This window comes from Amborella trichopoda, chromosome 11 (genome assembly GCF_054954075.1).
Source record: "Amborella trichopoda isolate Santa Cruz 75 chromosome 11, AtrichopodaSantaCruz75HAP2 v2.0, whole genome shotgun sequence".
Classification (NCBI taxonomy): domain Eukaryota; kingdom Viridiplantae; phylum Streptophyta; class Magnoliopsida; order Amborellales; family Amborellaceae; genus Amborella; species Amborella trichopoda.
Genome location: NC_142346.1, coordinates 46401418 through 46428391, shown reverse-complemented (window position 1 = coordinate 46428391; position 26974 = coordinate 46401418). Strand labels below are relative to the sequence as shown.

Sequence of the window (26974 nt, the reverse complement as noted above, 5' to 3'; positions counted from 1 at the left end):
GATCTTCTTGTTTTTATTTGTCATTATTACATAATAATATTTGTCCCCTACTGATGAAATCAAGATTTCTGCCAACTTATTTTTAAGATATCCTAAATCTGAACTATAAAATCATAATGTTTAGTTGTTTCAATGCACTTCAAACAACAAACCATATAGCACTAGGGTTGTCTTTTTATTTTGAGAAGATCATGAATGTTTAGAGAGTTAATCTACGACAATATCACATGATAACAACCATCTCTACTGAAAGAAATCAATATGTATGGAGGATTTCAGACAAATTTGTTCTTGGGATATCTTGAATATGAACACTAAATTATAATCTCTACTATTCTAATGCACTTGCAAAAAGCAAACATAGAGAACAAGTTTGGCTTTTTCTTTTGAAATGAACTTGAATGTGTAGAGAGAAATGTGTCAAAAATTTTGTATAATAGAAAATAGCAGGTAGGGGGGAAGGAATAATAAGGTCGAGACTTTTAGATAAAGAATATTGACATTTGTTGATTTAATAAAGGGCGTCTTAAATGCCCTTACGCCGAAGAATATAATGGTAAAAAGTGGTTTTATATTGTAAAGTCTATTTTGGACCCGTTCGAAACCGGTCATTCACTCTAAAAGCAGGACAAGTGAGCAGGAAGGTCCAAAAATGGGCACTTGTATTTTCTTTAGGGTGAAGAACCAGTTGGAAGTGGAAACTTCAATTGTCTAAACCCTTAACCAGAACTTTAACTTATAAAAACAACAATTGTCTGGTTTCTCTTCTCTTAAGAATGAATTAATGGTTTGGGACTTCGATGTGCAAATCTTAGAACTTGAAGTTCCAAACTTGGGTATTTTGAAAAAATTAAAATTGCGTAACAATGAGACAGCATAAAATATGAAGTCTTTGAGATATTTTTTAAGTTCCACAAAATATAAAAATATAATTTTGAAATATTTTATATTTTTAAAATCTAATCCAAACAATTCGACTAACAAAAATTATATCGATTGCATCCCTCATTGGTTCATGCCGATCTATTCCTTATACCTACTAGGCATTAACAAAAGGATCCGGTTTCTATGCGGGCAAGGCCAGATATATAGAAATACGGGCCTTGTAATAAATCTATTTTTGAGATGGTTTTTAATATTTAATTTTTAGGGATCGTATACTATGAGACCATTTATATTTGGTACAAGAATGTCACAATTTTTTTTAACCGTTGGATATAAAATCAAACATATTAAAATTCGAGAAAAAATGGTTCGGACTTTGTGCTCAATTAGAGAAATATCATCACTCATCCGATTTCACATCCAATGGTTGACAATAATTGTTACCTTCTTGTATAAAAAATAAATGATCTTGTCATATATATTTTTCTAATTTTAAAGGACATATAATTTTTAACATGGAGATCATGAATATGAAAAAATAAATAAAATTTTAAAACTAAAAATAATAATTATAATAAAAAAACATTTGGACGGTTAGTTTCTATTGTTTTTAGACAGAACATGTACTTACATCCATCTTTAAAATGGATGCTTTACACTTTTTGGGCCGTACATGTAGAAATGCGGTCTAGCCCGCGTGAAACAATTTTCCTTATGAAAACACATATTACTTGGGTTGATACTCACAATCATCTCTAGCCATTAGATTTTTTTTGGATAAGTGGCCATTAAATTTGAAATCTAACCACTTGAATACAGGATAAAGTTCGAAAAAAAAAATTTTAACTTTAAATCTAGTCAGAACAAATGAAATCATTCAATTTCACATTCAATAATCAGGATTACTTGTGGCCTTAATATACCAAATATAAATAGTGTCATTTTATGCTCTCCCTTGTAACAGATCAGGCCATTTTATAATCAAATAAGCTAATAAAGTGAAGGTTGAGATTTTTTTCCATCATTTGCTCATATTTAAAATTCATTTGAAATTTTGTGACCATTCTCTCTATACCCTGTGCCCTTCAATTCTCTGTCTTTATTGCTCTCTCTCGAGCTCTGGTTATCCAGTATCAGCTGTCTTCACCTTTTGCACTCATCAATTTTGGATTTTGTACAGAGAAAAACTATATAGTTACAGAGAGCAAATGACATCAATCGCAAGCTCTCATGCTCTCTCTACACCACAATTCTCTCACCGCTTTCACTTCAATCCGCCAATCCATTCTCAATGCTTTACATGCGCCTCTCATTTCAAGGCCAATTACTCATTTGGGTCGTTGAGAAATTTGAATTCTAGAGAAAGAAGGAGCTGGAATTCTAGAGAGAAGGTATTGCATATGAATGGGGTTCGGGTGTTTTGCATTAAAGAAGAGAGAGATTTGGGCCAAGGCATCCAATTTCAGGGTAAAAGTTCTGTTGTTTCAAAGAATGCTGAGAACCCATCCAGCAATTTTCTTACTCTTCTCTGTCCATTGCTCAAGCTCTTCGGTGTAAGTTGAATATGGTTAAATTCTTGTTGATTGGTTTCTATGGATATCTTGTTAATTTCTTATCTCCCACTTAATTTACTGTTTGTTGAAAACCCATTTATCCTAATTATTTAATTTACCTTGGATGTCTTATTGTTGTTTTGATTTAATTTACCTTGCTCTTAAATTTGTTGGTTTTGAGCCAATGTCTTGAAATTGATTCTTGCTTAGTTTCTATGCTTCTTCTTTTTCTTTTCTTTTTTTTTTTTTCTTTTTTTCGTCGTGTATGTAGTGTTCTATGCTTTCATTACCTCTCTGTATGTCCGGAAAAACCATGGCTGTAAAAAGCTTTAAGGGACAAAATCCAAATTTTAGTAAAATAACTGTGAATTTTGGCCTGTACAAGTTGTATTTCCTCGGGTTGATATCAAACAGTAGCTGTTATATGCTCAGTCTAAGTTTGCACCAATTAATGCTTATCTCATTCTAAAAATTCTAGATGATTTTCTTTTTAGCCATGAGAGAGCGAGAGCTGTTGATTAGATTTGAAAATTTTGGGAAGAATTTGACGCCTATATTATCGTTCCTTGTATATCATCTTTCATTGTTCTGTGTTACTGTAGCAGTCCCATAACTAGTTTGAGTGAATCCAGGTTAGTTATCCAAATATGGCCTGTAAATTTCTGTAACTGTCTTTACTCTTAAAAGTTCAGATAGTGTTTAGAAAAGCTCAGTATTTGCAGGTTTGTCAAACTTTTTCTTATGTTCATTTTCAGAATTTTTCTTGTGTCTTTTTTCATATGATTATTTAATTGAAGAAAGGCAGCTTAGTGCAGTCATGATTTTCTGATATCAGTTTAAATTTTAGTTTATATCTTGAATTGTGCTCACGTAAATTACATGTTTTCCTCATTATCAACATATTACGAGTATAAGGGCATCTATGGTATCTACTGCTTCTTAAGTTAAATAATTATCATACTTTCCCTATTTCAAATTTGTATCTATTTCAGAAGATTGGCCTTCAATTAATACAACAAGGCCTTTTGATGTTCATCATGTGTTCTCTTTTTTTATGACAGGGAGGGGATCCATCTTTGCAGCGGAATGAGTTTTTAGAGGTAAGCCAATTTCATAGACATTGTGTATTCCACTTTCTTGCCATGTTTTGTATGAGGTCTGGATAATTGCAAGGGACCTTTGCAAATTGGTCTTACTTTGGTTTCATATTTTAAAAACTGTTATAGGGTTGTGGTATAGTATGGTTTTGTCAAGGTTCTAGTTGTTGGAAAATTCTGTGAAAATACGTGCCATTTGAAGTGTACAAGCAGCTAAGGTTAGTAGAAGAGATGAAATTAAGTTTAGTGATTATTTACCCTTTGGAAATCCTATTTTGAAAATGTATTAATTCATATCAAGATTGATCCTACTTTCATTAGGTGTACTCTGATTGCCCAATCATGTCCATAGCACTAGATTACATATAAATTCTTTCCTTCCACTTCAAGGTTCTCAAAAACAATCGTAATAGAAGACATGGGCGGTTGAGACCTTGAGATAACTTTATATTGTCCAATATTTATGTTGCTTAAGAAATTGATTTATGGATAAGAATTCTTGATCCTTTCTGTGTATTATGTATTGCAGCTATAGGCTCTAGATGTATGTTGCAAGTTGCAACAAACTTTTGCTATATAGCCCTCTGTGGAATGGCGGAATGTTTGTTTTGTTCATAGTATCCTTGTTGACATTTTTTCTTATTTCTGCATGATACGGGGGAGAACTTAACTTTTTGATGCCCTTTGTGACTACTTTTGGTAATCTTGTAGGTGGCAACATCTTCATTGTCAACTGCAGCAAGATTTCCTTGGGGATCAAAATCAGTATTGGAAAGTTCACATGGCTTTGAGACTGGGCAAAAGCCTCCTCAATATTTGAAGCTATTTGAATTTGGTATGTGCATTTTTTGTGTTTCACTTTTTTCTATTGAAGCTTTAGTTTCTGTGATGCACCCCGTACATGGATTTTGATGACACGCTCTTTATATTAGTTCCTATATTTGATTCTTTAGTCTATTTGCTATGATGCTTCCGAATATTGGAAGGATTTTTTGCATGTTAGTTTTCCAAGTCCATTGCCCATGGTTTGTGACTTTTTCAATCAATGAGTTCAGGCTTGAATTCATATTTGACCATTGGAAAAGAAAAGCCCAAATTGAAGACATGTCATTGAAGCTTGGTAGACATGTTGTTAATTGAATGAATGGATAGTAGATATTTAGAATCGTATAATGCATTGAACAAATATGCATTTGATTTACCAATTGTTCTCTAAATTCCTTCATTTGGTTATTGATTAATGCCTCCCTTCTTATGTCAAAACAATAGTTTTTGCCTGAGATCACATCCTAATTTGACAATTAACAACTTAAGGAATCAAGTTAAACTTGAGGAAACTGAGAAACCTAGATCTTCTCTAAACTCTGATTGACATGGTATTCTTTGGATGTATTCAAGTGTGATTTTGTGTAATTACTCCAAATAGCCCGAACATGGATTTAGATGATTGAGACATCTCTTTATATGAGGCTAATGTTATGGAGCTTCATGATAGATTCTTCCAGCCATGCTAATGAGTACCCAAAATGTCTAATTGACTGCATTAAATTTTCATATTTTGTGTCTTGTTATATCTGCCTCAGTATTGCTCAAACTATAAAACTGTATGACGATATTTTTTTTTTTGTTTTGAGTGAAATAATCATGACTGATGTATAATTTAGTCATTGAAATGGTCATATGCTTGTGTGAATTATCAATACAATTGCTTTCATTTATTTACATCAGGTGAAATGTCTTTATTTCAATTGCTGCCAGTCATTCATACTTTATCTTTCTTGAGAAATCTTCTCTAAAGTTGGCAACTTCCTGAGGATTCTTTGTCTCCCCCTGTAACTAGTTACTGTGGTAGAAAGATTGTTTAGTGGGCTCTTGTCAGTATTCTTTTGCTTCTCTGTAGATTTCAATTGTCTGTATTTTTTGGGGGTTTTCTAGTTTTGAGGTTTTCTCCCTTGTGCTCATTCTCTTTTGGCATTTTCTGAATAATAATTGTGAACAGAGGCATGCCCTTTTTGTAGGAGAGTCAGAGAGGCTATGACTGAGCTTAATCTTGCAGTAGAGGTGAGAAGTTGTTGGTACAGGACTTTCCTTGTGTTATTTCAACTAAAGAATTTTTAGATTTCCTAGTGTTCTGAAGTCGAAGCTTGACATAGCCTTACATCCTTGACGAGGCTGTGATGCCATATATTTTTGACTTTCTGATTAGTCTGTGGTTTCGTACCAGAGGCATTAGCTTACAGAGAGAGCAAAAAATTTGGATGAAACGCAAAAATCTGAATAAGAGAGAGAGAGAGGCATTAGCTTACAGAGAGAGCAAAAAATTTGGATGAAACCCAAAAATCTGAGAGAGAGAGAGAGCGAGAGAGAGAGAGAGAGAGAGAGAGAGAGAGAGAGAGAGAGAGAGAGAGAGAGTTATTATTCAATTAAATTCATGTCTGTCTTCATTATTGTTCCCCAAATATTTGGAACAAGAATATGGATGCCATGTTAGTATTATTTCCTAGGCCTATTAAGGTTGATTGATATCATAATGCATGAAGGTTTCCTAAGGATGCTAATTTAGTGATAGTTCATGTAGCCCATATATGGATTCCTAATGAGCGCATTGAATTTCAGAAATTCTATCCAAACATATTTTTGTAAGTTTAACATAGATCCATACATGATGTCATGGACATATAAAATGAGGCTGGTGATCAATACTCAAAACTTGAAATAATAATTTTTTTTTTTTGGAGATTTTCAAATCAAGAGAGAGAAGGAAGTTCAGAGCATTATATTGTGCAATAGATCAGTTTATACTAATTGAATTGTTTCTTGTGTTATTGATTTGCCTCAAATGTTTGTTTGCAATCTGAATGGCTTTCTCTTTATTGATGAACCTCGAGAAGAACTTCACCTCTTCTTGTTGCATAGATTAGTTTAAAGCTTGTTGTATGTTAATTTTCTTCATATAGCAAAATATTGTGGTGGGATTATAATATCTTATATTTCGAGAATATATGGAGAGTGCTTCTGTTCCATTTAAGTAGTTGCTTTGATGAAAGCACTGATAGAAAGGAAACTTAAGAACCAGCATGAAGGTTGTATAACCATACATTGTGTACAAGGATTAAAACTTAAAAAAGGGAATCTGTGGTAACATGGAATGTAAGAGTAAAAGTCTAAAATGACTTTGTTTTACTTGATAATTTTCCTATTATAACTGTCATCTCTTGGGTGAACAAATATTAGGTTTATCCTTGTCCAAAAGGCTCATTGAGACATCGGCAGATGGTGAAAACTCTTGGCGGAAAAGAGCAGTAAGTATTGAATGAGGGTTTTTGAAAGAAAAAGCAAGAAAGAAAACTTTGAGCAAATTGATTTTGTGTGTGCATTGGTGCCAGCATATGTGTGTGCCATGTAGCTGGATATCCACATATGTACTAATTACCATATGAATATAACATGCTTATGTATGTACCTCTACTAACATATGAAAAAGTCGAGAATAAAGTTTACATTTGATGCTTCACTTCCCCCTTTCATCTCTGTGAAAACATAGTGAAATAAAGATATTGAAACAGAGGATTTTTCATGCAGGTTTCCTTACCTTGTCGATCCAAACACTGGTGTCTCAATGTACGAGAGTGGTGAGCCATCAAACTACTATGTGCTGTGGTTTTGTACTTATTTCATGAGTGTAATATTGCTCTTAATGGAGTGCATGATGGAATTCTACTTATCTTGATGGTTTTGTTTATTTTAGTGGTTTCCTCTTACATAATTGACAATTATGCACTATTATAGATGGCAAATACGACCTTATCATTTTCTTGTACTAATATTAAATATTTGAATTTATAATATACATTTATGTAAATACATGAGATGTTAACATTTACACCTTTGCGTGGGAGAGAGAGTAACTTGGAATGAACTGAACAGTTTGCCCTAGTATTTGAGAGAGCCAAGAGGGTATGCAGGTCACAAGGTCATTGTGGTTTATAATTTATAAATTATATTTTTCTTTTATGGCTCATTCAAGATAAATCTCAAGTGCATACTAAGACATGTATAAAGTAAAAGTTCTGACGTGTACTTATTAAAAATTTATTATCGCAACTCTCAAACAAAATTTATTGGGACTATTTATTAGGACTATTGGGACTATTTATTATCGCAACTCTCAAACAAAATTTATTGGGACTATTTATGTGTGTGTGTGTGTGTTTCTTTAGCTTTATTTCCTCACATTTACATATAGGACTTGTTGATGCTTCTCTATCTAAGGACATTGTCTGCATATTGATATCGCCTAGTATATACCTACCATCACCATCTTCATAGAAGATATCCTCACCTAAATAACCCTGAATGAGACCAAATGCTTTTGGCTCATAGTATCCTTGTAGAGAAACAAATAAAATTGAGATGAAGCACTAAGAAAAGAACAAAAAAAAAAAAAAAAAGGAAAGAGAGAGAGAGAGAGAGAGAGAGAGAGAGAGAGAGAGAGACCTCTCTCATCAATGATAAACTATCTAACATTGATATATTTTATATTTGATTGGTGTGCATTTATATATTACTTAATTATCTCGGTACCACAGATTTCAATATGTGTATGCCATCATACTTCTTGAGTAATTGTTAATGAATGCTTTAATATGAAATACTCAAAAGCTTTAATGTGAAATACTCAAGACTAGTCTCTCTCTCTCTCTTTTTCTCTCTCTCTCTTTTTTTTTTTTTCTAATGTAGAAAAGTAGTCATTTTCTCCAATCGGACTCAAGGGAGTACTCCTTTCTTGAATAGAAGCTATAGCTTGTTGTTTGCTGTTAATGCTTTGAACTAAGCACTCATCATGGATGGTATAGTATGGTAGAAAACAGCCTTTTCTTCGTAAAATAAAGAAGATTGCTTTGAAGGAAGGCTTCTTAGTTATCATATGAAGGAAAGTATATTATTTACATTTTCTCGAAGCACTCCTCGTTAGTATAAATTACTCTGAGCTACAGCAGATAATTTTTGGTTTATTACTATTTTATTTGAGCTGATAAGACTTAAGCCTTGCTAATTCGATAGTTACATGCATCTACTCTCAAGGGTTGGAAGGATTAAATCTGCTCATTGGACTTTTTGGTATTGTTTAGGTGATATTGTGAAATACCTGTACAGACAATATGGTCAAGGAAGAAATCCCTCCTTTGGCCTCTTGGAAAGGTAAAGCACTCATTAATTATTTTCTTTTCTGCCTTGGTCTACTATTGTTTTCTAACAATTTGATGTTGAATTTCCCTTTCTATGATTTCTGCCAAGTTATTTTTCAGATATACTTTCCTGATGCTTCTCAAATTTACCCTTACTAAACTATAGCCTGTTGGAATAGAATGGTGAATTAGGGCAGAATTGTGAATGTATGATGGTACTTTAACCCTGTTTTAACACAGGTATTTAAAGATAGTATTTGCCCCTGACCGGGTATGTAACACTCTATAAGCGCAATTGGAGTTAACAAAACCTTTCAGGACACAACGTAATAGGAACAACGGATTCTCTCACTTTTCTTGTATGTGAACAGCGATACTCTATTATCTGAAAACTAGAGAGAGAGAGAGAGAGAGATCATTTTTAGACGAGGATTTACTCCCCTTTATATGGAGGTTCCCATCGGCTCGTCCAGAAGGAAGTGATAGTTGAGAAAGAGACTAACTCATCACAAAAGGGTCATCTCTCTTCACTACTGATATTCACATCAAGTCACCATATCAAGTTTTAGTGATAGTTGAGAAAGAGACTAACTTATCACAGAAGGGTCATCTCTTTTCACTACTGATATTCACATCAATTCACCATATCAAGTTTTGAACAATCACTAACTATATGGTAGTTACTGACACTCAAAATTAAAATTAAAGCAGTAAAAATTTTCCTTTTTACCTTGTTCAATGATTTTGCTATTCATTGAGAAAAAAATTATGCTGCTGTATAAAATGTTGACTTTAATTGCGACCATGTGTCATGTGATATGAGAAGTGCATAGTGCATCGCAGATGCCCTTGGCCCTCAAACACGCAGGCACATAAATGCATGCAGTGCATGCTTCATATGCTTCTGTGGAATTTTTGTCCCTCCCATGTAAAAGAACACAAAGGGGGAATGAACACATACAAACCCACCTCTCTATCGCCATATGAATCAATGTGTGACTAAAAGCCATGTGCATATTTAACTATCTTAAATGAATAATATAAACACAGGAGTTACTTTTTAGGGTGTAATACATAGTAGATAGTACCTATTACTTAGTTTTATACTGTTCTGAAATAACTGGAGCATAAGTTTAGTATTTTGCATGGGGAAATTCTTAGCTGTTGGTAAAGTGCTGCAAATTGGATGTAGAACTCCATGATACACAATGAACATGAAGATGAATATTTACATTAGCTGGAGTAGCAAAATGATGGGTGTCAAAGAAACAAATATGCATCTCCCATTCAATAATGGAGTCAGAGTTCATTGCCTTAGATTTTGCTTGTGAAAGAGCAGAATGCCTGAGCAAAATGTAATATAACCGAGTATTTTGCCAAAGCCAATTCTAGCACCAGCATCCTATTGTGATATTCAATATACAAGGTCTAAAGTTTGTAATGATATATATAATGGGAAGTTGACTAAGGGTCTTGCATGGGCATATACAGCCCATTAAGCAATCGCCAACAACAAGAGCCCAACCTAGTATTTTAACTATGAATTGTAGGTTCAGTAGAAAAGATGAGCTATTTAAATTGCTGACCAAGTTTTTTAGATTGATTACTTGATCACCAGATACAATTATTTATAGAGAGCATTTATAATAGGAGTAATGAACATATCCAAGATAGAGGTGCATGAAATCACAAGTTTGCCAAACACTCCAAACACATGTAAGGGCACAAGTTTTTCACCAAAGAGCTTAACTGGTGGAGCAGGTGGTACCCACCTGCTCTGACTGGTATGCCCCTATCCCCCAATATTTCAGAAGTTTCTCTCTCCAAACCCAACATCACAGCACTTTCACGATGTCTCAAAAGAGAGAGAAATCTCTCTCTCTCTCTCTCTCTCTCTCTCTCTCTCTCTCCTCCAACCCTCTATTCTTTCTTCAAGTTGCCACAGTAGGTACAGTAGAGAGAAAAGTCTTAAAAACTCCAAATCCTATTTCCCTTCCCATTTCTCAGATACCTCCCCAAGCCCATTATTCTCTCTCTATGCTGTAGTGATGGGTACACCTGTACCCTGATTTCTCAAAAGAGAGAAGTTTCTTTCTATAAACCACCTACTCTCTCAAGTCCATTTTTAGAACTCAAGCTTTCTCACTAGCCTTCTTTCAAATGGCTTCTCTCTCTCTCTCTCTCTCTCTTCTTGTTGACTTGTTGAGGCCCTGTTATTTACTCTCTTAGAACCCTCCATCCCCTCTGTTTAAACCCTTTGGGCAATGCCAATTTTCTCTCTGTCACTCTCTTGCCCTTATATTTCTCCTCCAAGGTTGCCTAGAGCTTTCTTGCTCTCTCACTGTTGTTCTCTCTACAAGCTCTTATTCTCATCCTTTTACTTTTTCTCTCTCTCTCTCTCTCTCACTGCCTCTCTCTCTAAAGCCTCTGAGATTCGCAATCTCTGGAAAGAAACATTTGGATGCTACCTAATGTGGCCTGGGTTCACAACCTACAAAATCAATAATACTCTCTTATTTATACGAGTCTCATTCTAGCGGTATCCAAAAGAATGGATAAATCTAGTGATGAAATGTGTGAAAGAAGTAGAGTTAAACTCTCAATGAGTCTATTGCGGACTATTAATATAGGGGTTCTTCTAATTGACTCACCATATAAGTATGGAAGCCCTGCTGCTGCCTATGAGATATAAGCATGTCTTTAGAGCATTTATTACATTGATGTGCAAGCACAAGAACCTGTAGATGCTGATAGATTACAAACACTAAAGACATGTATAATGTTTGTGTAGTATTGCCAATTGTTGTAAATGTTCAAAATTATTGGTTACTAGCAGTAAGCACCTAATCTTATGGTACATAAACTTATTATATAATTTTGGAAAAGTGGAGGATATGTTAGTATTCAGCACAGGAAAATACTTGGCCCAGTTCAAAATATTGTAAACTAAGCATTAAGTAATGTATTATGTCCTATACCTTTTCAAAAACAACTTTTTTATTTTCGTCTTATTCATTTCAAAAGGTAAAAATGTAGGCATTGTTTTTAATCCAACATTGGTTGATTTGGAGAAGAGAGATGGGTATATATGAAGTCATTCTCCATTCCTTTATGGTTTTATGTATGGGAGAGAGAAAGACTCCACATGTGCGTCCTCTTGTGTATGCTAGGTTACAATGGTGTTTGAGACACACTTGCATCATGCAGAGACACTCCAGGCCCAAATACGCAGTTTGTTTTCACAGTTCCAGTTCAAATTTTTAGACCATAGTATCCTTTTTGAGCAGCAGAAAGGCAAAATCATCCAACAAGATAAATTGGAGGTTTATGAGTGCTTTAATTTGAGTTTTAATTGTCATTAACTGCTTAGCAGTTAGTGACCACTGGGAATTCGAAGCAGGGAACTGATTTGACCGTTAACCATGAACTTATGTAGCTGTTAACTATGAAGAGAGATGATTCTTCTCTGAAGGGTTCTCATCAGTCACTTCTTAATGGGCGAGCCCATAGAAACTACATACATGGGTGAGTGAGCACTCACTCTAAAAACTCATACTCTCTCTCTCTCTCTCTCTCTCTCTCTCTCTCTCTCTCTTACAAATTAAGGCAAAATCTGGTGTTCTCAGTGTGTTTCATTGTTATTTGCAAGAAAGTTGGAGAATTTTTTGTTGTCATTATGTTCCCTGATCAGAATGGTAGTTCCCTGAACAGAATTGTAAGTGTTAAGTACTCAATCAGGGGCATATTCTATCTTGTGATAGCACTTACATATCATGCCTCAAAACAATGTCAAAGTGTCATTGTTCATTCACAATTCTGCCCTGTTCCATCATCCTGATCATGCATGGTCACCATGATCTGTTTGTGTGTGTCTCACTTATCAAGTATGCATCAAGTTGTACCAAGTTGTTTAAATGACACTGGTTTGCATATGAATGTTGAAAATATGGCCTATCAAGGCCTAAATTCCAGTAGTCTCTCATTCAGTGGGAGCGATTGAGATATTGAAATCTTGGCGTCTTGCGAAATGGAGCTCATATTCTTTTACCCCGAGTACGCATGAGGAATCGAGAATTTACATGTTGAGAAAGCAATTTTTCAAGGAGGTGTGAGGGTCACCTCCTAGTCAGGATTTATAGGTTAGCTTCATGTTTAGCTGCAAACGGTCAGGGCTTGGAGAATCCAAATGAGAAAAATAGAACCCGATTACTTATTGAGTATTCGCCATGTATGGAATGGTCAAGACTTATGGGACATAAGTCCGTATCCTGACATGAGACTATTACATGGCATGTGCATTTTCATTTTGTACGGGAAGCTACTCTTCCAATGTATTATCCGAGTTTGGAAGAGCCAGTGCACATGTGCCGAATGATCGGAAGTTCTAGCTCAACGGCTTTGATATGGCCAATTATGTGTCCCTGCTTTAGACTGTGGAACATAGGTCTATTGGGTCGATCTGAGACTCGACGGAACATCATTTGGGACTAGGCCAATGGAGTACTCCGATACCTATAGTTATTAGCCTGAGATCTCACTATATCTTTTGTCCGATTTTATAATGATGATAAAAACCTACTAATTGCTCAAAAATAGTTTAAATATTTATTGTGAATTTTAGAGAATTTTTCGGAATTTTATTTGCTAAAAAAAAAAAAAAGGGTTTTCATATTGTTTAGCTTAAATTCCACTTTAGTCCTGACCTGGTAGTGCCATGTGGTATCCTAGTGGCCATAGGGCTGCCACATGACACCCCACACCTCACTCTAAGATCACCGCCCAGCTGGGCACTGATCCCTAAGCGGAGGACTAGATTGGCATTTGTTGCTTGTTTTATAAGGGGTTCTGTTTATGGTGTCTTGTTATATTTTGTTATATAATGTTATAAATTAAATGGGTCATGCATGCATGTCTGAAGTTTAATTAAATTATTTATTTGATATTAAAGAGAAAATACATTTTCAAATTTGAGTTGAAAAATATCTTCACACACATGTGTGAAGGGGACAATATCTTTAAATTGATTGGTTTGAAATTTTAGATCTACAAAGTGATTGGCTTTGATAAAGAAGAATATCTCCACATGTGTGAGCTTTGCCAATTAGTTCTTTACCCTTTAGCCTTTGTGGTTATCTACTCTAATACATTATTAAAAAAACTAAGGGTATTTTTGTAAGGTCATATTGGATACAATTGGAACAAAAACATAGGCCAAGGACCAAATGGTAAAGTGGCATAACTTAGAGTTAGGGTGAGTGATAATGGTGTGAAATCCCATCCCTTCATTCTAGTGGTTGGATGGGGATGGGTGGCTAGGTACATTAGCCTCTCATGTGCCTTTGGATTAGTGCATCAAGGGTGTTGATTGAATCCAAAGTTACACCCATGTTATTAAAGCACATCATGAGATCTCAAACCCTAACTATCTTAACTCTTGAACCATTTTGGAAAATTGTTGCTCCCCTCTTTCTTCTAAGGTTTTGTGAGAGAAAATTGAAGAGAGAGAGCTTTTAGAGCTCCATTAATGGTGATCTTGATGGTGGTCCTCCGTTCTTATGCTTAAGTCCATAGTGTGCATTTATCAAGGTAAACTCCATTGAATTTTTCTTTTCTCATAAGATTATATCCTTGGCATCTATAGTTGCTAGAGTTCTGAATTTAGAAAAGCTTCATTGATCTTAGAATCCCCATTTGATCATCTTTTTCATCATGCTTATTCATAGTGTGGTCCTTCATGAGTTATAGCCTATATGCATGAGAATCCATGATCATGCATAGTATCCATTAATTACTTTGCTTCAAATCCATCAAATAATTTAGTGTCAGAGTGTCGCTCTATTTTCAAAACTTTTTCATCACGTTTTTACCTATGGGGGTTCATAATCTTTTCAAACATGACTGTTTTGGTGGTCCGAAGGACCACTGTGTGTAGTTTGGCCATAACTCTCTTGTTCTTTATCCGATTCGATTCAAACCTTTTGCATTCTGTTTTGGATGATAATGCCAGTATGTTGAGATCTTAAGAAGTGATATTAAGCTGTGTAATTTCTTCCCATTTGGATTAGACACTCTTGTGAGATTGAACCACTTTTGTACAATTCGAAGGGACAAAATTAAGTCCTTATAGGGCCCAATTGTGTGGCCCCGGCACAAGGGATTCAAAACATGGCTTCCCTATTTTAATTTGGCATTCTAATTCTACGTTTAGTTGATTTTATTCTTTAGAATTTTGTTTAGATTAGTTGCATGATGTATTTAAACTTTGGGACATAGTTTATATAATTTGTGCTATGAAAGTGTAATTCATAAGCTAGTATTTCTTTATATGTAATTGCCCCATAAGGGGTTGATATTTGAGTTTATTTACAGTGGTTATACAAGGTTAGAAATGGTTGTAATTGTTATGTAAAAAGATTGTAACTTATTCACTTAGCTTGGTTTTTAGTAAGTGGCTTGTTGAAGGTGTCCATTTTGCCTTGTTTTTCGGCTTGAAAATTTGCTCTAGTCTTTGTATCCTCTTTCAATGAAGGGAGCTCTTAAGATATACATAGTTATATGAGCCTCAAAATAATATTTTATTCCTTTGTCATTCCATCAGCTGAGATTGATAAATCTAATTTATTGGTGATATGTGGACCTTAAGCTTAGAAAATTGAATTTCCAGGGAAAAAATTGAAAGGTTGGGTTAAGCCATGGCTGGGTCTGTGTCTACGAGCAGAATTGTTAATCTCCATTTCAGGCTAATTACGCATACTTATTCTTGAGATGCAATGTTGGGTGCATCATGATTCATGAACATCTAGGATAGTCAAACAACACGTTATTGGAATCTTTTATGGTTCTTTTGTCCCATATTTATGGAAAACATAGTCCGTCGGGGCCTTGCTCATGAGTAAATGATGGATTATGGTCCAGAAAGCACCTAGCTGAACAGGGTACCTGCAATGGTGTTTCCCTTGTTCTTTCCTTCTCTATCATTTCATTGGATGTTCATGACCCCAATGGACCACGGTTTCCTTTTCCATATTCCATTGGACTTTGCTTTCGCATTCTGAACCATGGTTTAATATAAGTATGGCAATTATATATCAAATGTTGTTACCATGTATCAATTCAAAGAAATGACTTTCTGCTATATAATCATTTATTTTTGTTGGTTTAGCACATTATTCACAGGGTGGATGCCAACAATTCTTCGAGCAGGGAGAGGGATGACAATATGGGAAAAAGCTAAACCAGAACCAGCTTCTAGAATGCTGGAACTGTTCTCTTATGAAAACAACCTGGTAAGCTGTATGGAAATATTGTGTTGCTTCTCCACTTCAGAAATTTTGGGTCATTTAGTCATGAGTTTGGTTCTCCAAGATTTAGACACAAGGGCAGTAAATTTCTGTACCTGCTCAGTTTTGCTCAGGTTTTTCATTATCTAATGATAGGAAATTTCCAGGCCTAGTTGAATCATCCTCAATGCATTATTATATGACGCTATTATTGTGACCTCATAGTCACTCTGTTAAAAGTCTAATGATGGAAAAAACCAGTCTCTTTTAAAATTTTCATGACTTTCTTCCCTCCCTTTAATTTTTAAAGTTTAAATGTTCAAATTTCCGAGTGATGGTCATATTGCTCTTTGCATTTCTTATGTTAACAACTCTGTGAGCTGGAGTCATTAGTCTCTCTCTCTCTCTCTCTCTCAATTCTTCTGCTTGCTCTTGCAGTATGCCAGGATCGCTCTCTCTCTCTCTCTCAATTCTTCTGCTTGCTCTTGCAGTATGCCAAGATCTCTCTCTCTCTCTCTCTCTCTCTCAATTCTTCTGCTTGCTCTTGCAGTATGCCAGGATCGTTCGGGAAGCCTTATGTGAAATGGAGCTCCCTTACATCCTCCACAATGTTGGGGAAGGCTCTCCAAAATCCGAATTTTTATTTCAGGTCTCAGGTTCGAAACAGGTGAGTTCTAGTACATTTGTTTTTACTAGGAGGGAACATATTCCAAACGTTGTATGAGTATGGAATAGAGTAGTCAAGCCTAATCTCCACCGTCCATGTTTATGCAAAGATGGTGGGTGATAAGCTGTTATCACATCTTAAGTCACCCAATTTTTTGGTGGAATTAGTTTATCAACTCAATTAAGCATTGGATTGTGGATGCTGGGCATGAGTACTTGAGACGTACAAAATAGAACATCCAGTACCTTAGCATATTACTTGAATAGCACTAACATGAACACAATACCCTTGAATTTGTGGATGCATGAGACGAAGCATCATCAGAGCTTTATCCCAACTAAGGAGAGAATGATGATGAAATGTTTTACAATAATTTTATTATTTCATAGTTTTTCTATACACCCCAGGCACATGTTATCGAAAATCAAGTGAAATGCTAATAAAGGCAGCAAAGGATGCATCGATGCCTGGGGCTAATTTGGTCCTTTGATGAAGCTGAAGACATCTTTGTGATTTTCACCTCCCAATATCCATCACATGAATTTGATATTTCTCTATCCAGAAATTTTTAAGGCTTAAAAATATGAGAAAGTGTACAGTAGGACGTTTTTTCCTTCAATACAGAAATGTCACAATAATTGTAGCTGTTAAATGTGAAATCCGGTTGGAGGTGTGCTACTCACTGCACTCAAAAAGTTTTGGGAAAATTTTCCTTGGGACTTTGTGTGGGTGGTCCAACTGTCTGAAATTACATGCGACGGCTTTGGGTATTCGTGACCTTTGTTTATGAAGTTTATGAAAGGTAACAGTGTCATTGCAGAAGAAAGGAATATAGGATCCAAAACTACAAAGGATATTTAACGAAGAACTTAAGTTTTGGCATTGACATTAGGACCATTTTTCTACGTTGGATTTCCTCCATTTTTCCATTATTTATTATGTTAAGATAGTGCAAAATTTTGATTTTTTTTTTCTTTCTCTTTTCCTTGTGGCAGATACCTTTTCTAGTTGATCCCAACACTGGAGCAAAATTAGGAGACTATAAGAACATCTTATCCTACTTGTTCCAAACATATTCCTCTGCTTGTGAGAATTAGAGCCTTTGGAACTTTGCCTATATGGTACTGAATCTTGACCATGAAATTTTGTGTAAGCTAAGAAAATAATAGCATTTGCTGGGTGTAAAATCCAATATTCCGCTGTTAATGATAATCACTCTGTAATTCTATGGACTCGAAAACTTTTACTTTTACTTTTTTCGTAAATGAAGAAAATAATAGCATTTCGAGGAGATAATCGGCCTCCAAATGAAAAATTTGACAAATTGTTGCAGTTGGTTTTGAGTTTCTAATTTGAAAAGAATAAGAGGATTACTGAGGTTATGACTTAAAGAGAATAAGAGGAACGCCTCATCCCTACACTTCTCTCTCTCTTCCTGACCAAATTTGCCAAAATATATGCATGTCCATATGTGAGAGTCAACATTTCTGCTAAAGGGTGTTCTCAGAATGTTGGTCTCAATGAAACCGAGTAACGATCTTGAATCTGTTCGTGAAACAATGTCAAATTACAAAAAATTTCTCCATGTTGTTTCCATGATTTTAGCAACTTCTCTGTCGCGAATGTGTGTAAAGGAAAACTAAAATATTTTTGGTACAAAATTGCGAGAAATAAAATCAACAGCCTGCATGTGCAACAAGGTAACTCCGCCGCCCCTCGAGAAAGCTCTTTTGGAAGCTCTCGAACTCGTCTCTCTTGATTGCTTCCCTTATCATCCGGAAAAATCCCAAGTAGTGATGTGTGTTATGACTGCAAATCTCACAGAGAGAGAGAGAGAGAGAGAGAGAGAGAGAGAGAGGCCACTCATTACGAAACATGAAGTAGTAATTAACAAGAGAAGGAGAAAGGGAATAGGAAAGAAGAGAAAAGTACATTTCTAAAAGGATTTGGGCAAGCATCTCATGAACATTGAGCAAGTGATTGATGTAAGCTCTTGTGTGATTCTGGCAAGTATAGCAGTCACAGTTGTCGATTATCGGAGATAAATCTTTCCTGAAATGCAGGATTAAGCAAAAATAAATAAGTTGTCAATTATCGGAGATAAATCTTTCCTGATATGCAGGATTAAGCAAAAACAAATAAATAAACAAAAAAAAATGGACAAACAAATAAACACGAGGGAGGAAAAAATTAGCTTAGAAAATAAAGGGGACAATTTTTGTTCAATTATGGCTATTACTTGCGACGTATTAAAAAGATGCAGTAGTGAAATGACACTCAGAAATGGTTTCAGAATGATCACAAAGGCGACAGAACGGTTCAAAAAAAGGTAAAACTAACACGATAATTTTACATGAGAAAACAGTAGAGACAAATCTCTCTCTCTCCCCTGTGTATTTGGAGCATGGCAGGGTCGTTTGAAGGGTGATAACGGGGAGAGAGAGAGAGAGAGAGAGAGAGCTTAAAAAGTATATACTACATTTGTTGTCAGGTTTGCAATATCGATAGTTTAAAAAATTTCAGCAAACCAGGGAATGATTGTTCAGATGAAATTTTAGGTCGTGCCTTCAATAGCTTCAACAAGTGAAACAATAAAACCTCCAAGCACTCACTGATGGGACACCAAAGCTCTAGGTGCTAAACACCTTTCCATAATTCAAAACAGGTCCAGGTTAAAGCTAGCAGAGCTTTTACAAATGGAAAAAGTTTGGGTAACGTAAAAGGCTTTTTTGAAGTTGTAAAACCCTCTAATTGATCATCTCAACATCGCGATGTGTGAATATGACTGAAAAGCTTTTGAAACAAAAAACTAGTGCATCTTGCAACACATTATCTAGACTGTCCATTTTCAAGATTATTATATGTTTCTAGATCTACTTGATTTGAACTATTTTTGGAGTCTAAAATTTTATAATTGGAGATGAATTTGGATTCTCCGGCCATCATAAGAATTCTTTACACCAAAATTGCATTTTATGACAAACACTTGGTGGTGCACCTTACTTGGATTGTTTAAGGTTGCAATCTTATGCAAATCACAACCCTTTACCAATTCCATATATAACACCAACAAAATCACGTCACAACAAGGAGTATTTTCCCCATATTCTCAAAGTAGAGTGGTACGAAAATTTTGTAAATAACCTAAAAATATATATGCATCAATGCATTTACATGTCCATGCTCTTTTTCTTTATCCCTGATTGTTATGTTCCATCCATATTTACCTTTTCTTACTGATGGTTATAATTCATGTATGTTATGAATATACGGACATACATCCACATGTATAGATGTGTGCATGCATTCATATATGCATGTATGTGTGTGGATGGAGGTAAGCTTACCTATAAATGGTTGCCCTTAGATTTATCTTTGTATGGTCATCCCCAGCGTAGCCTAAAACAGAACTGTGGGCATAGTTTTCTTCAGTATCAAGAGCGAAGGTGAGAGCAAAGCCCCCCATCGTCAGATGATAAATATAACTGCAAATAATCATGAGTGGTTTTATTTAATGAATTTACTGAAAAGTATGATGCGTGTGTGTCACAGAGAGAGAGAGAGAGAGAGAGAGAGAGATAGAGAGAGAGATTGAACATGTAAAGCATACGTTGAGTCAAAAAGATCGACACCGGCAGCCACTCCCTGTAAAACTTCTTCTGCGAGATAAAAGAGGATAATAGAAATCTAAAAGATCCGTATGAAAATACAATGGAGGGTTTGAAGGTTCAACAAGTATCAAAATATATAATACCGGGTAATCCAAGCCCACAAATCTGGCGTGGCTTCTCAACTGGTAGATTATCCTGAAAATAAACCAGAACGACTAAATGAGATAAGCAAATTAGCCTCAGAAATTTATTGGCAAAGCCATCCTGGATGCCTGATAGTTACTTATGGTATATGAGAAAACATCATAGCCATAACTAGGAAAAAGTGGGAGCCGAAATAAGACAAGTGGGAAAACTCAAATCCCATCCAAATTATTGCAGCAAAGTTGTACATCATTGTTGGCATTTACCATAAATCTCACTAAATATCACATTACCCAAAAATGAAACTCTACTTAAATATCAGAGAAACATGAGATTCCAGGTCATAGCAAATGCATTGGATATAATTATTAAGCACAAACAAGATGCCGAGGAGGTTATTGTTTCTCAAAGAGAGGTTTAACAACTAGTCAATGTTGTTTCCCTCCACCAATAAGCAGAACTCTCTCCTAAAAGGAGAGACAAATTTACAGGAAAGTGTACAATAAACCAATGGCCCATGGAAAATGAGTCCATTGGGTTATTGCCTCCATTGAAATGATGAAAGATGAGGGAAAAGACTGCGAGACCCACTCACTGGATCATGCTCTGTTCTCATGGATCCCAATCTCTCTCCATCACCATCAATCATTTCAAGTTTCAACGGACAGTTACAACCCAATGTATGTATAATGGGTTTTCATACTTCATTAGTATACTTTACCTAACTTAAATGCTTCTAGTTGTGTTTCATATTGTAATATTGATGAGTAGCTTTATAGCTTCAAAACTAGAAGTTCAACAGCATCATTTTTTCATTTAAGGGCTTGAGGTAAGTGCACATACCGTAACTGCATTAAGAAGAGAAGGCCTTTCATCCAAGCTTTCTCCGAGTCCAAAACCTCCAATCCAATAACCTAAAACATGAGGCCATCAAAAGCACTTCACCAACATTCTTTCGTTGTCTATAGACTCTATAGATTTCATCCTAGAAAGGACAAGAGCTTTTGAAATCATCAACCATAAAGAATACGAAATTTATTGAGAAGAACAAACAACTCACTAGGATATTTATTATAAAAGCTCAACAGATAAAAACAACTAACATGGGTAGACATGTTTTTCCTTTTTTGAGGGGCAGACAAGCGATCGGCAACATCACAAATAGCTAGACCAACCTGCAACATTTCTAGCAGCAGCTTCATGAGCTGAGCGTCTCCGTTCATCTATACTAGATCCGCCAACAATAGCTCCTAGAATAGAGCTCCCGCCTGCCTAAATTCCGAAAACATTTGTCATTATCAAGCAGCTTTTCTTAAAAAAATCCATTCACAAGAACCGAGAGAGAGATGAAAATGAGAAGATCCATTCACAAGAACCTAAAGAGAGATGAAAAGGAGAAGATCCATTCACAAGAACCAATATTAAAATCACACTAATAAAAAAGAAGGATAATCCTATTGGTCTAAAAGGTTCTCCACTTCTTCTTCTTTTTTTTAACGATAGTTTAACAATTCACTGATAGAAAGATTAATGTATATAACCGCATATTAAAGAAAAAAGATGAATATTACATACCGGATCTAATGCGATGCAATCATCGAGCCAACGTATGGTTCGATCAACAGAGCTTCTATTCCTCTTCTCAGTAACCCAAGAAGGCACTTCATCTGCCAAACTAGTCCATAGGTTTGGCTTCAAGGAAGAAATGATCTCCATGTAGTCTCTGGGTTTTACCTGGATAAGATAAAGGACATACAAAACAAATAACAAAAGAGTTCTATACAAAAATTTATTTCTTTCTTGATAAGTCTCTGTGCTACTAAAGTTCAGCCAAATAGAGCTCAAGGGAGTGGAAAGGAGTGTAAGTGTATTACCAATAGGCGACCAGAAGGTGTCTCAAATGAAGCTCCAAATTTATTTGTGCCCTCACTATGAGGAAGGCAAACAATTGAATCCCTTGCAACTCCTATAAAGCTACAATCTTGCAAACCCAACAATTCATGCACCCCTCCAATATCAGATATTGTTTTTTCCGAAGGGCAACCTGCGCTGCAAAAAATACTTGAAATATTATAAAATATCTTGGTGACAAATACTATAGTCCCAGAGCATCAAGATTTCTGATAGGAATATGAATACTACGACCATCCAAACCTACCTTCACTCAAAATTTTCTCAATTCGAATTAATATTCAGTTGACAAAATATTAGTTCTACTTCAGAAACAAAGAATTCCAGCATAAAAGACAGATTTCGTCATTCATTCCTTTATTTTGTTTCATGTCATTCCTGCAAATAAAATATTAGGAGGGTCAAATAACCACATTCTGGATTAGTTAGATAGCTAGCTCAAAGTAAATTCCATTTGTATATCATACTTGAATTCTGAAAAATATTCAGATCCCCATCTCATCAACAGATTGAAGAAAAATATATTCCAGTCACAGGAGCATCTACAATAATAATCTCTTGATATTGCACACTTTTCAATGGTTAAAATGTACTGGATTTCATGAATTCTCTTTCATCTTTAGAACTAGGCATACTGATTTCACTAGCAAGCTATCATATGCTTATAAATTTCTCTCTCCATCCAACTCTCCTTAACCCGACCTTTTCTCTTTTTTTATTAACCGAGTAGATCAATTTCTTTTAAATGATTTACGGTTAGATCACTGTTAAACTATACAAGTATGTAGAATGTACAAAACAGTGGCCGATGAGAGGGCTCTGAGGCTAGGATCCTTAGTTTTCAACAGTGATATATGTGACAACTACGTTACTCCTCAAAAACCCCATCTCTTGCCGAACAATCTGCTAGTTCATAGGTTTCCTCAATGAGTGGTGGAAGAGCGGCTTTAACATAGAACTAAGATAAAAATGTTTGCAAATTGCCAAGGACACTTTGTTTTTCTACTTGCCCATGAAATGACATTGGCAGAATCCGCTTCAGCTAGAATGGGGCTCCAACTAGGATATAGACATCAAATGCCAGTAACTAACGTGAGAGCTTCAGCCTCATTGGAATCACAAGAGGTCAGCGGACCAGAGAAACTAGAAAATCCCTTCCCATAATTGTATAACACCGCCAACCCCAACAGGGTTGAGGTTCCTCATGAACTGCCATCAGAATTGAACTTGGCTGCTCCAGCAGCAGGAGGTATCCAACTTGGCGGACGGTCAACAAATTTGTCTGCCCCATGATATGGCATGCCACGAACTATCAAGGCCAAGAGAAGAGTATCAATTCCCAAAACTTCTTCGTCGCCATGACCCAAGACATGATCATGGACTTAATTTTATCCCACAGCCAAGATGCTGTGTTGTTTGATTGTTAAAAAAATGCCAATTACACTTAAACCAAATGAGGTAAAGAAATAGTGATGATATTGAGTGTCCATAATGTCAAAACAAGGAATTATATGCAGTTGATGCTACAATTTTTTTTTTTGGGGGGAAGGGGGTGGGGGGGAGAGGTGCTATAGACTCCCTTGTTGTGATGGACACCATGTCATACTAACCACCGTACTTGGCGAGAAAAAGAATGGTTTTAATTTTGGAAGCAGGGAGGCTAACTCCCCAATCTCTTCGTCTTTGATGTTATACTGAACAACAGTCCACGTTGCGTGGGTCATACCTTCAACCGACCGTACTACTCTGACAAAAGTGTGGGCAATGTATATGCTAGTGGTTTCGACTTCCAGAAAAAGTCTTTATAAATCTTGTTCTGCTGCCATATCCCACCTGAAACTTCATGTGTTCAATATATTGAACCTGCAGTGAAAATCGTGCCTTGGCCCTAGCTCTCTTGAATATATAGCCAGCTTGCTTAGCTAAAAGAACAATATATAGATGGATTCATGCTTTCCAATTTTTTTTATATCAAATAACCATTTTAATCAACATTTTCTATCCCATCCCACATCTACCCAAGAAGTAAGCGAGTTCATCAACATGGCCATCATAAAACTTATGAAATGGCAATCTAGCTCATAGCGAATAATTTTCTCTTTAAAAGGTTTCACTTTTATACAGAGGATAACATATCTGATGCATATCTGATTCCATGGAAGTGGTCAAGGACTAAAAGCCTTTTAAGGTCACGAGATGAGGATATAGAAAAATAAATTAGCTTCACAACACCATTGGAATCCATACCTTGATCTCCCGGGATATAAAAATACAAGCCCAAAAAGAAACAAGACCCAAAGAAACTAATAGTGGATGTCCTATCATCACAAAATCCCACCCATTTGCATCAAGGTGAGTTAGATCAAGGAAAAATAATCACGTAACAATTGCGAAACTATATTGTTTCTACCATCTCAACATGGCATTTGTAGGAATTTATGGTGAAGTAGTTGAAGAAGGAAGACTAGGCAGAAGTGCTTCTACTATCATCACTGCTATCATTACAAGTAATATGTCTGCAATTTCTGCTATTGGCACAACTACTCCTATTAGTACACACCAACGTTCAATTACACGGCTAGGCTAGGGACTAGGCCCTGTCTGAGAAAAGAGACTCAGACGAGTGCAATGCCCACATCATGTAAGAGCACAAAAAGGGCTAAAAAATTGCAAAAATATTTAAAATATATTATTTTTCAAATTAAACTAATAGTAAAAAACTAAAGAAGTTATGAACTACATTAGATGTCTACAAAAAACAGAAAAAAAATATATAGAAGATGGACTGTGGAAAGAACTGATTTATAGCATAAAACAATGCAGAAAAATCCTACAAAGGGGAAAAGAAAATAGAGTATATATTAAGAATAATGAATAGCCGACACCAATTAATTGGGAAAGGCCATGATGATGATGATTAAGAAAAACGAATATATTAAGAAAAATACATAACTAATCATAAAAACACAAAAATCATATAGAAACAAATTTCATGATGGTCTATTAGTGATTTAGTACAAAATTGTAATTTTTTAAGACCATTAATAAACCCAAGTTTGTCACCCGAACTTGCCTCTAACTTGGGCCAGTTTTGGAACACGGGTTCAACCAACAAGGACCACCAATTTTCCTACTATACAACCACGATACGAGAAACATATAAAGGAAAAAGTTTGTACAAGGTTGCACCCTGTTTGTAGAAGCAAGGTTGCAGTAATAATATATAGATTAGGTTCAAGTTTACACTATCCAACCAAAATGGACGGTGTTGAACATCGCAAGTTTGCTTGTACAAGGAAGGTTGCCGCCTTATGCAAACCGCAACCATAAATAAATAATACAGTTAATGAGATTTAACTCATATCGTTTTCTGTGTTGCTGTCAATATCAATATTTTCCAACTATTTCTAGTACTACTACTAACTTCCACCACTCCTATTACTGTGGAAAGACCCATTATGAGAATGGAAAACATTCACAAACACAGAGAAACATATATTCATATCAGGCTAAACCCAAATGAAGACTTCAAGACTTCATGAAATCATCAAGTAAATTTAAAATTCTGCATTAATAACGAATCGGGGACTGAACCGTAACAGATCGAGAGATTCTCACGCAATAATAAAGGCAATTAAGAGTCGAGACACCCCACAGTGAAAAAAAAAATGAAATTAGCAAATCAATAGTATTGATTCAATACCATTAATCATATGAATCATCAAAAAAAAAAACACACAAGCACACACATTTAAGCATATGATATAAGAAAAAGGAAAAAAGGACACACACATTTAAGCATATGATATAAAAAAAGGGAAAAAATGCAAGAAACTAGGGGCTTACAAATGAAGACGGCTCATTTAAGCATATGATATAAGAAAAGGGAAAAAATGCTAAAACTAGGGGACTTACAAATGAAGGGGGCTAATTTGCAAGAGGTGTGAGTTGTTATGGTTGTTGAGAGAGAGGAGGAGATCAGGAGGAGTGAAGAAGGGAAGCCCTTTTCTGGTTGATAAGAGGAGAGAGGGAGTCTCAATAGGGAGAGGAGAGCTTCCCACGGTAAAGACTCCTGTGCGTGCACCATTGCGTGAAGCTCTCACCATGAACGTCATTCCCTTTGGATAAAACCCCGTCTCTCTCTCTCTCTCTCTCTAGGTTCTCACCATAAACCCCTCCCTCATCTCTCTCTCTAGGTTCTCACCATAAACCCCTGTCTCTCCTCTCTCTCTCTAGCCCTGTCCCGCGGTTGACCTGAAAATGTTGGAGCTCATGGGTTTGGCAAAAATGACGAAAAGACCTCGTAACTTTTAGGGAATGTCAGAAATGATGACATGACAAATGCGGTTCATTACGAGGTGTGGCAATACTATTACCAAGCCCATGATGAGATCCCATTGAATTACTTTTGATAATGGTGACTTTCGGGTTAGTATATACCTAACTCTCATCGGTCTTTCACTCCATTCTCACCAAAAAGGGTTGAAGCCAATCTCACGGACTTATCACTTTTTTTCGAAAATGGTTTCGAAAGCCAATTTCACTGACTTGTCACGTTTTTTTCGAAAATGGCTTGGGCATCAACGGTGGTATTGTAGAACTTGACGAGGCCTTTGTCTCTATTCTTACCAAATTAA

The 26974-nt window shown here is 35.7% G+C and overlaps 2 protein-coding genes across 11 annotated transcripts; one reads left to right on the top strand and one right to left on the bottom strand.

The window, feature by feature from the left end:
• Positions 1–1630: 1630 nt before the first annotated feature.
• On the top strand, positions 1631–17962 carry LOC18427690 (Thioredoxin family protein). Its single transcript, XM_006836739.4, has 10 exons — positions 1631–2438; positions 3500–3538; positions 4247–4370; positions 5535–5596; positions 6770–6837; positions 7118–7167; positions 8668–8737; positions 15887–16010; positions 16555–16671; positions 17667–17962. Exons 1-10 carry the CDS (start codon positions 2094–2096, stop codon positions 17766–17768), a joined length of 1101 nt encoding a protein of 366 aa, XP_006836802.1. The 5' UTR covers positions 1631–2093; the 3' UTR covers positions 17769–17962.
• A 209-nt stretch (positions 17963–18171) lies between these two features.
• LOC18427689 (uncharacterized) lies at positions 18172–26482 on the bottom strand. Of its 10 annotated transcripts, XM_088851054.1 has the most exons (11): positions 26253–26482; positions 22585–22715; positions 22301–22470; positions 22002–22160; positions 21602–21698; positions 21270–21340; positions 20426–20477; positions 20282–20330; positions 20019–20156; positions 18604–18723; positions 18172–18480 (listed from the first exon to the last, which is right to left on the bottom strand). In XM_088851054.1, the coding sequence occupies exons 4-11, from the start codon at positions 22140–22142 to the stop codon at positions 18348–18350; spliced, it is 801 nt and encodes a 266-aa protein (XP_088707180.1). In that variant the 5' UTR covers positions 22143–22160; positions 22301–22470; positions 22585–22715; positions 26253–26482; the 3' UTR covers positions 18172–18347. The 10 variants fall into 10 exon arrangements, 3 of the variants coding, with proteins under 3 accessions (XP_088707180.1, XP_006836801.1, XP_020519013.1); XR_016043736.1 differs by lacking the exon at positions 22585–22715 and having other exon boundaries at positions 21270–21411; positions 21530–21698; positions 22301–22475; XR_016043737.1 differs by lacking the exon at positions 22585–22715 and having other exon boundaries at positions 18604–18782; positions 21530–21698; positions 22301–22475.
• Positions 26483–26974: the final 492 nt, after the last annotated feature.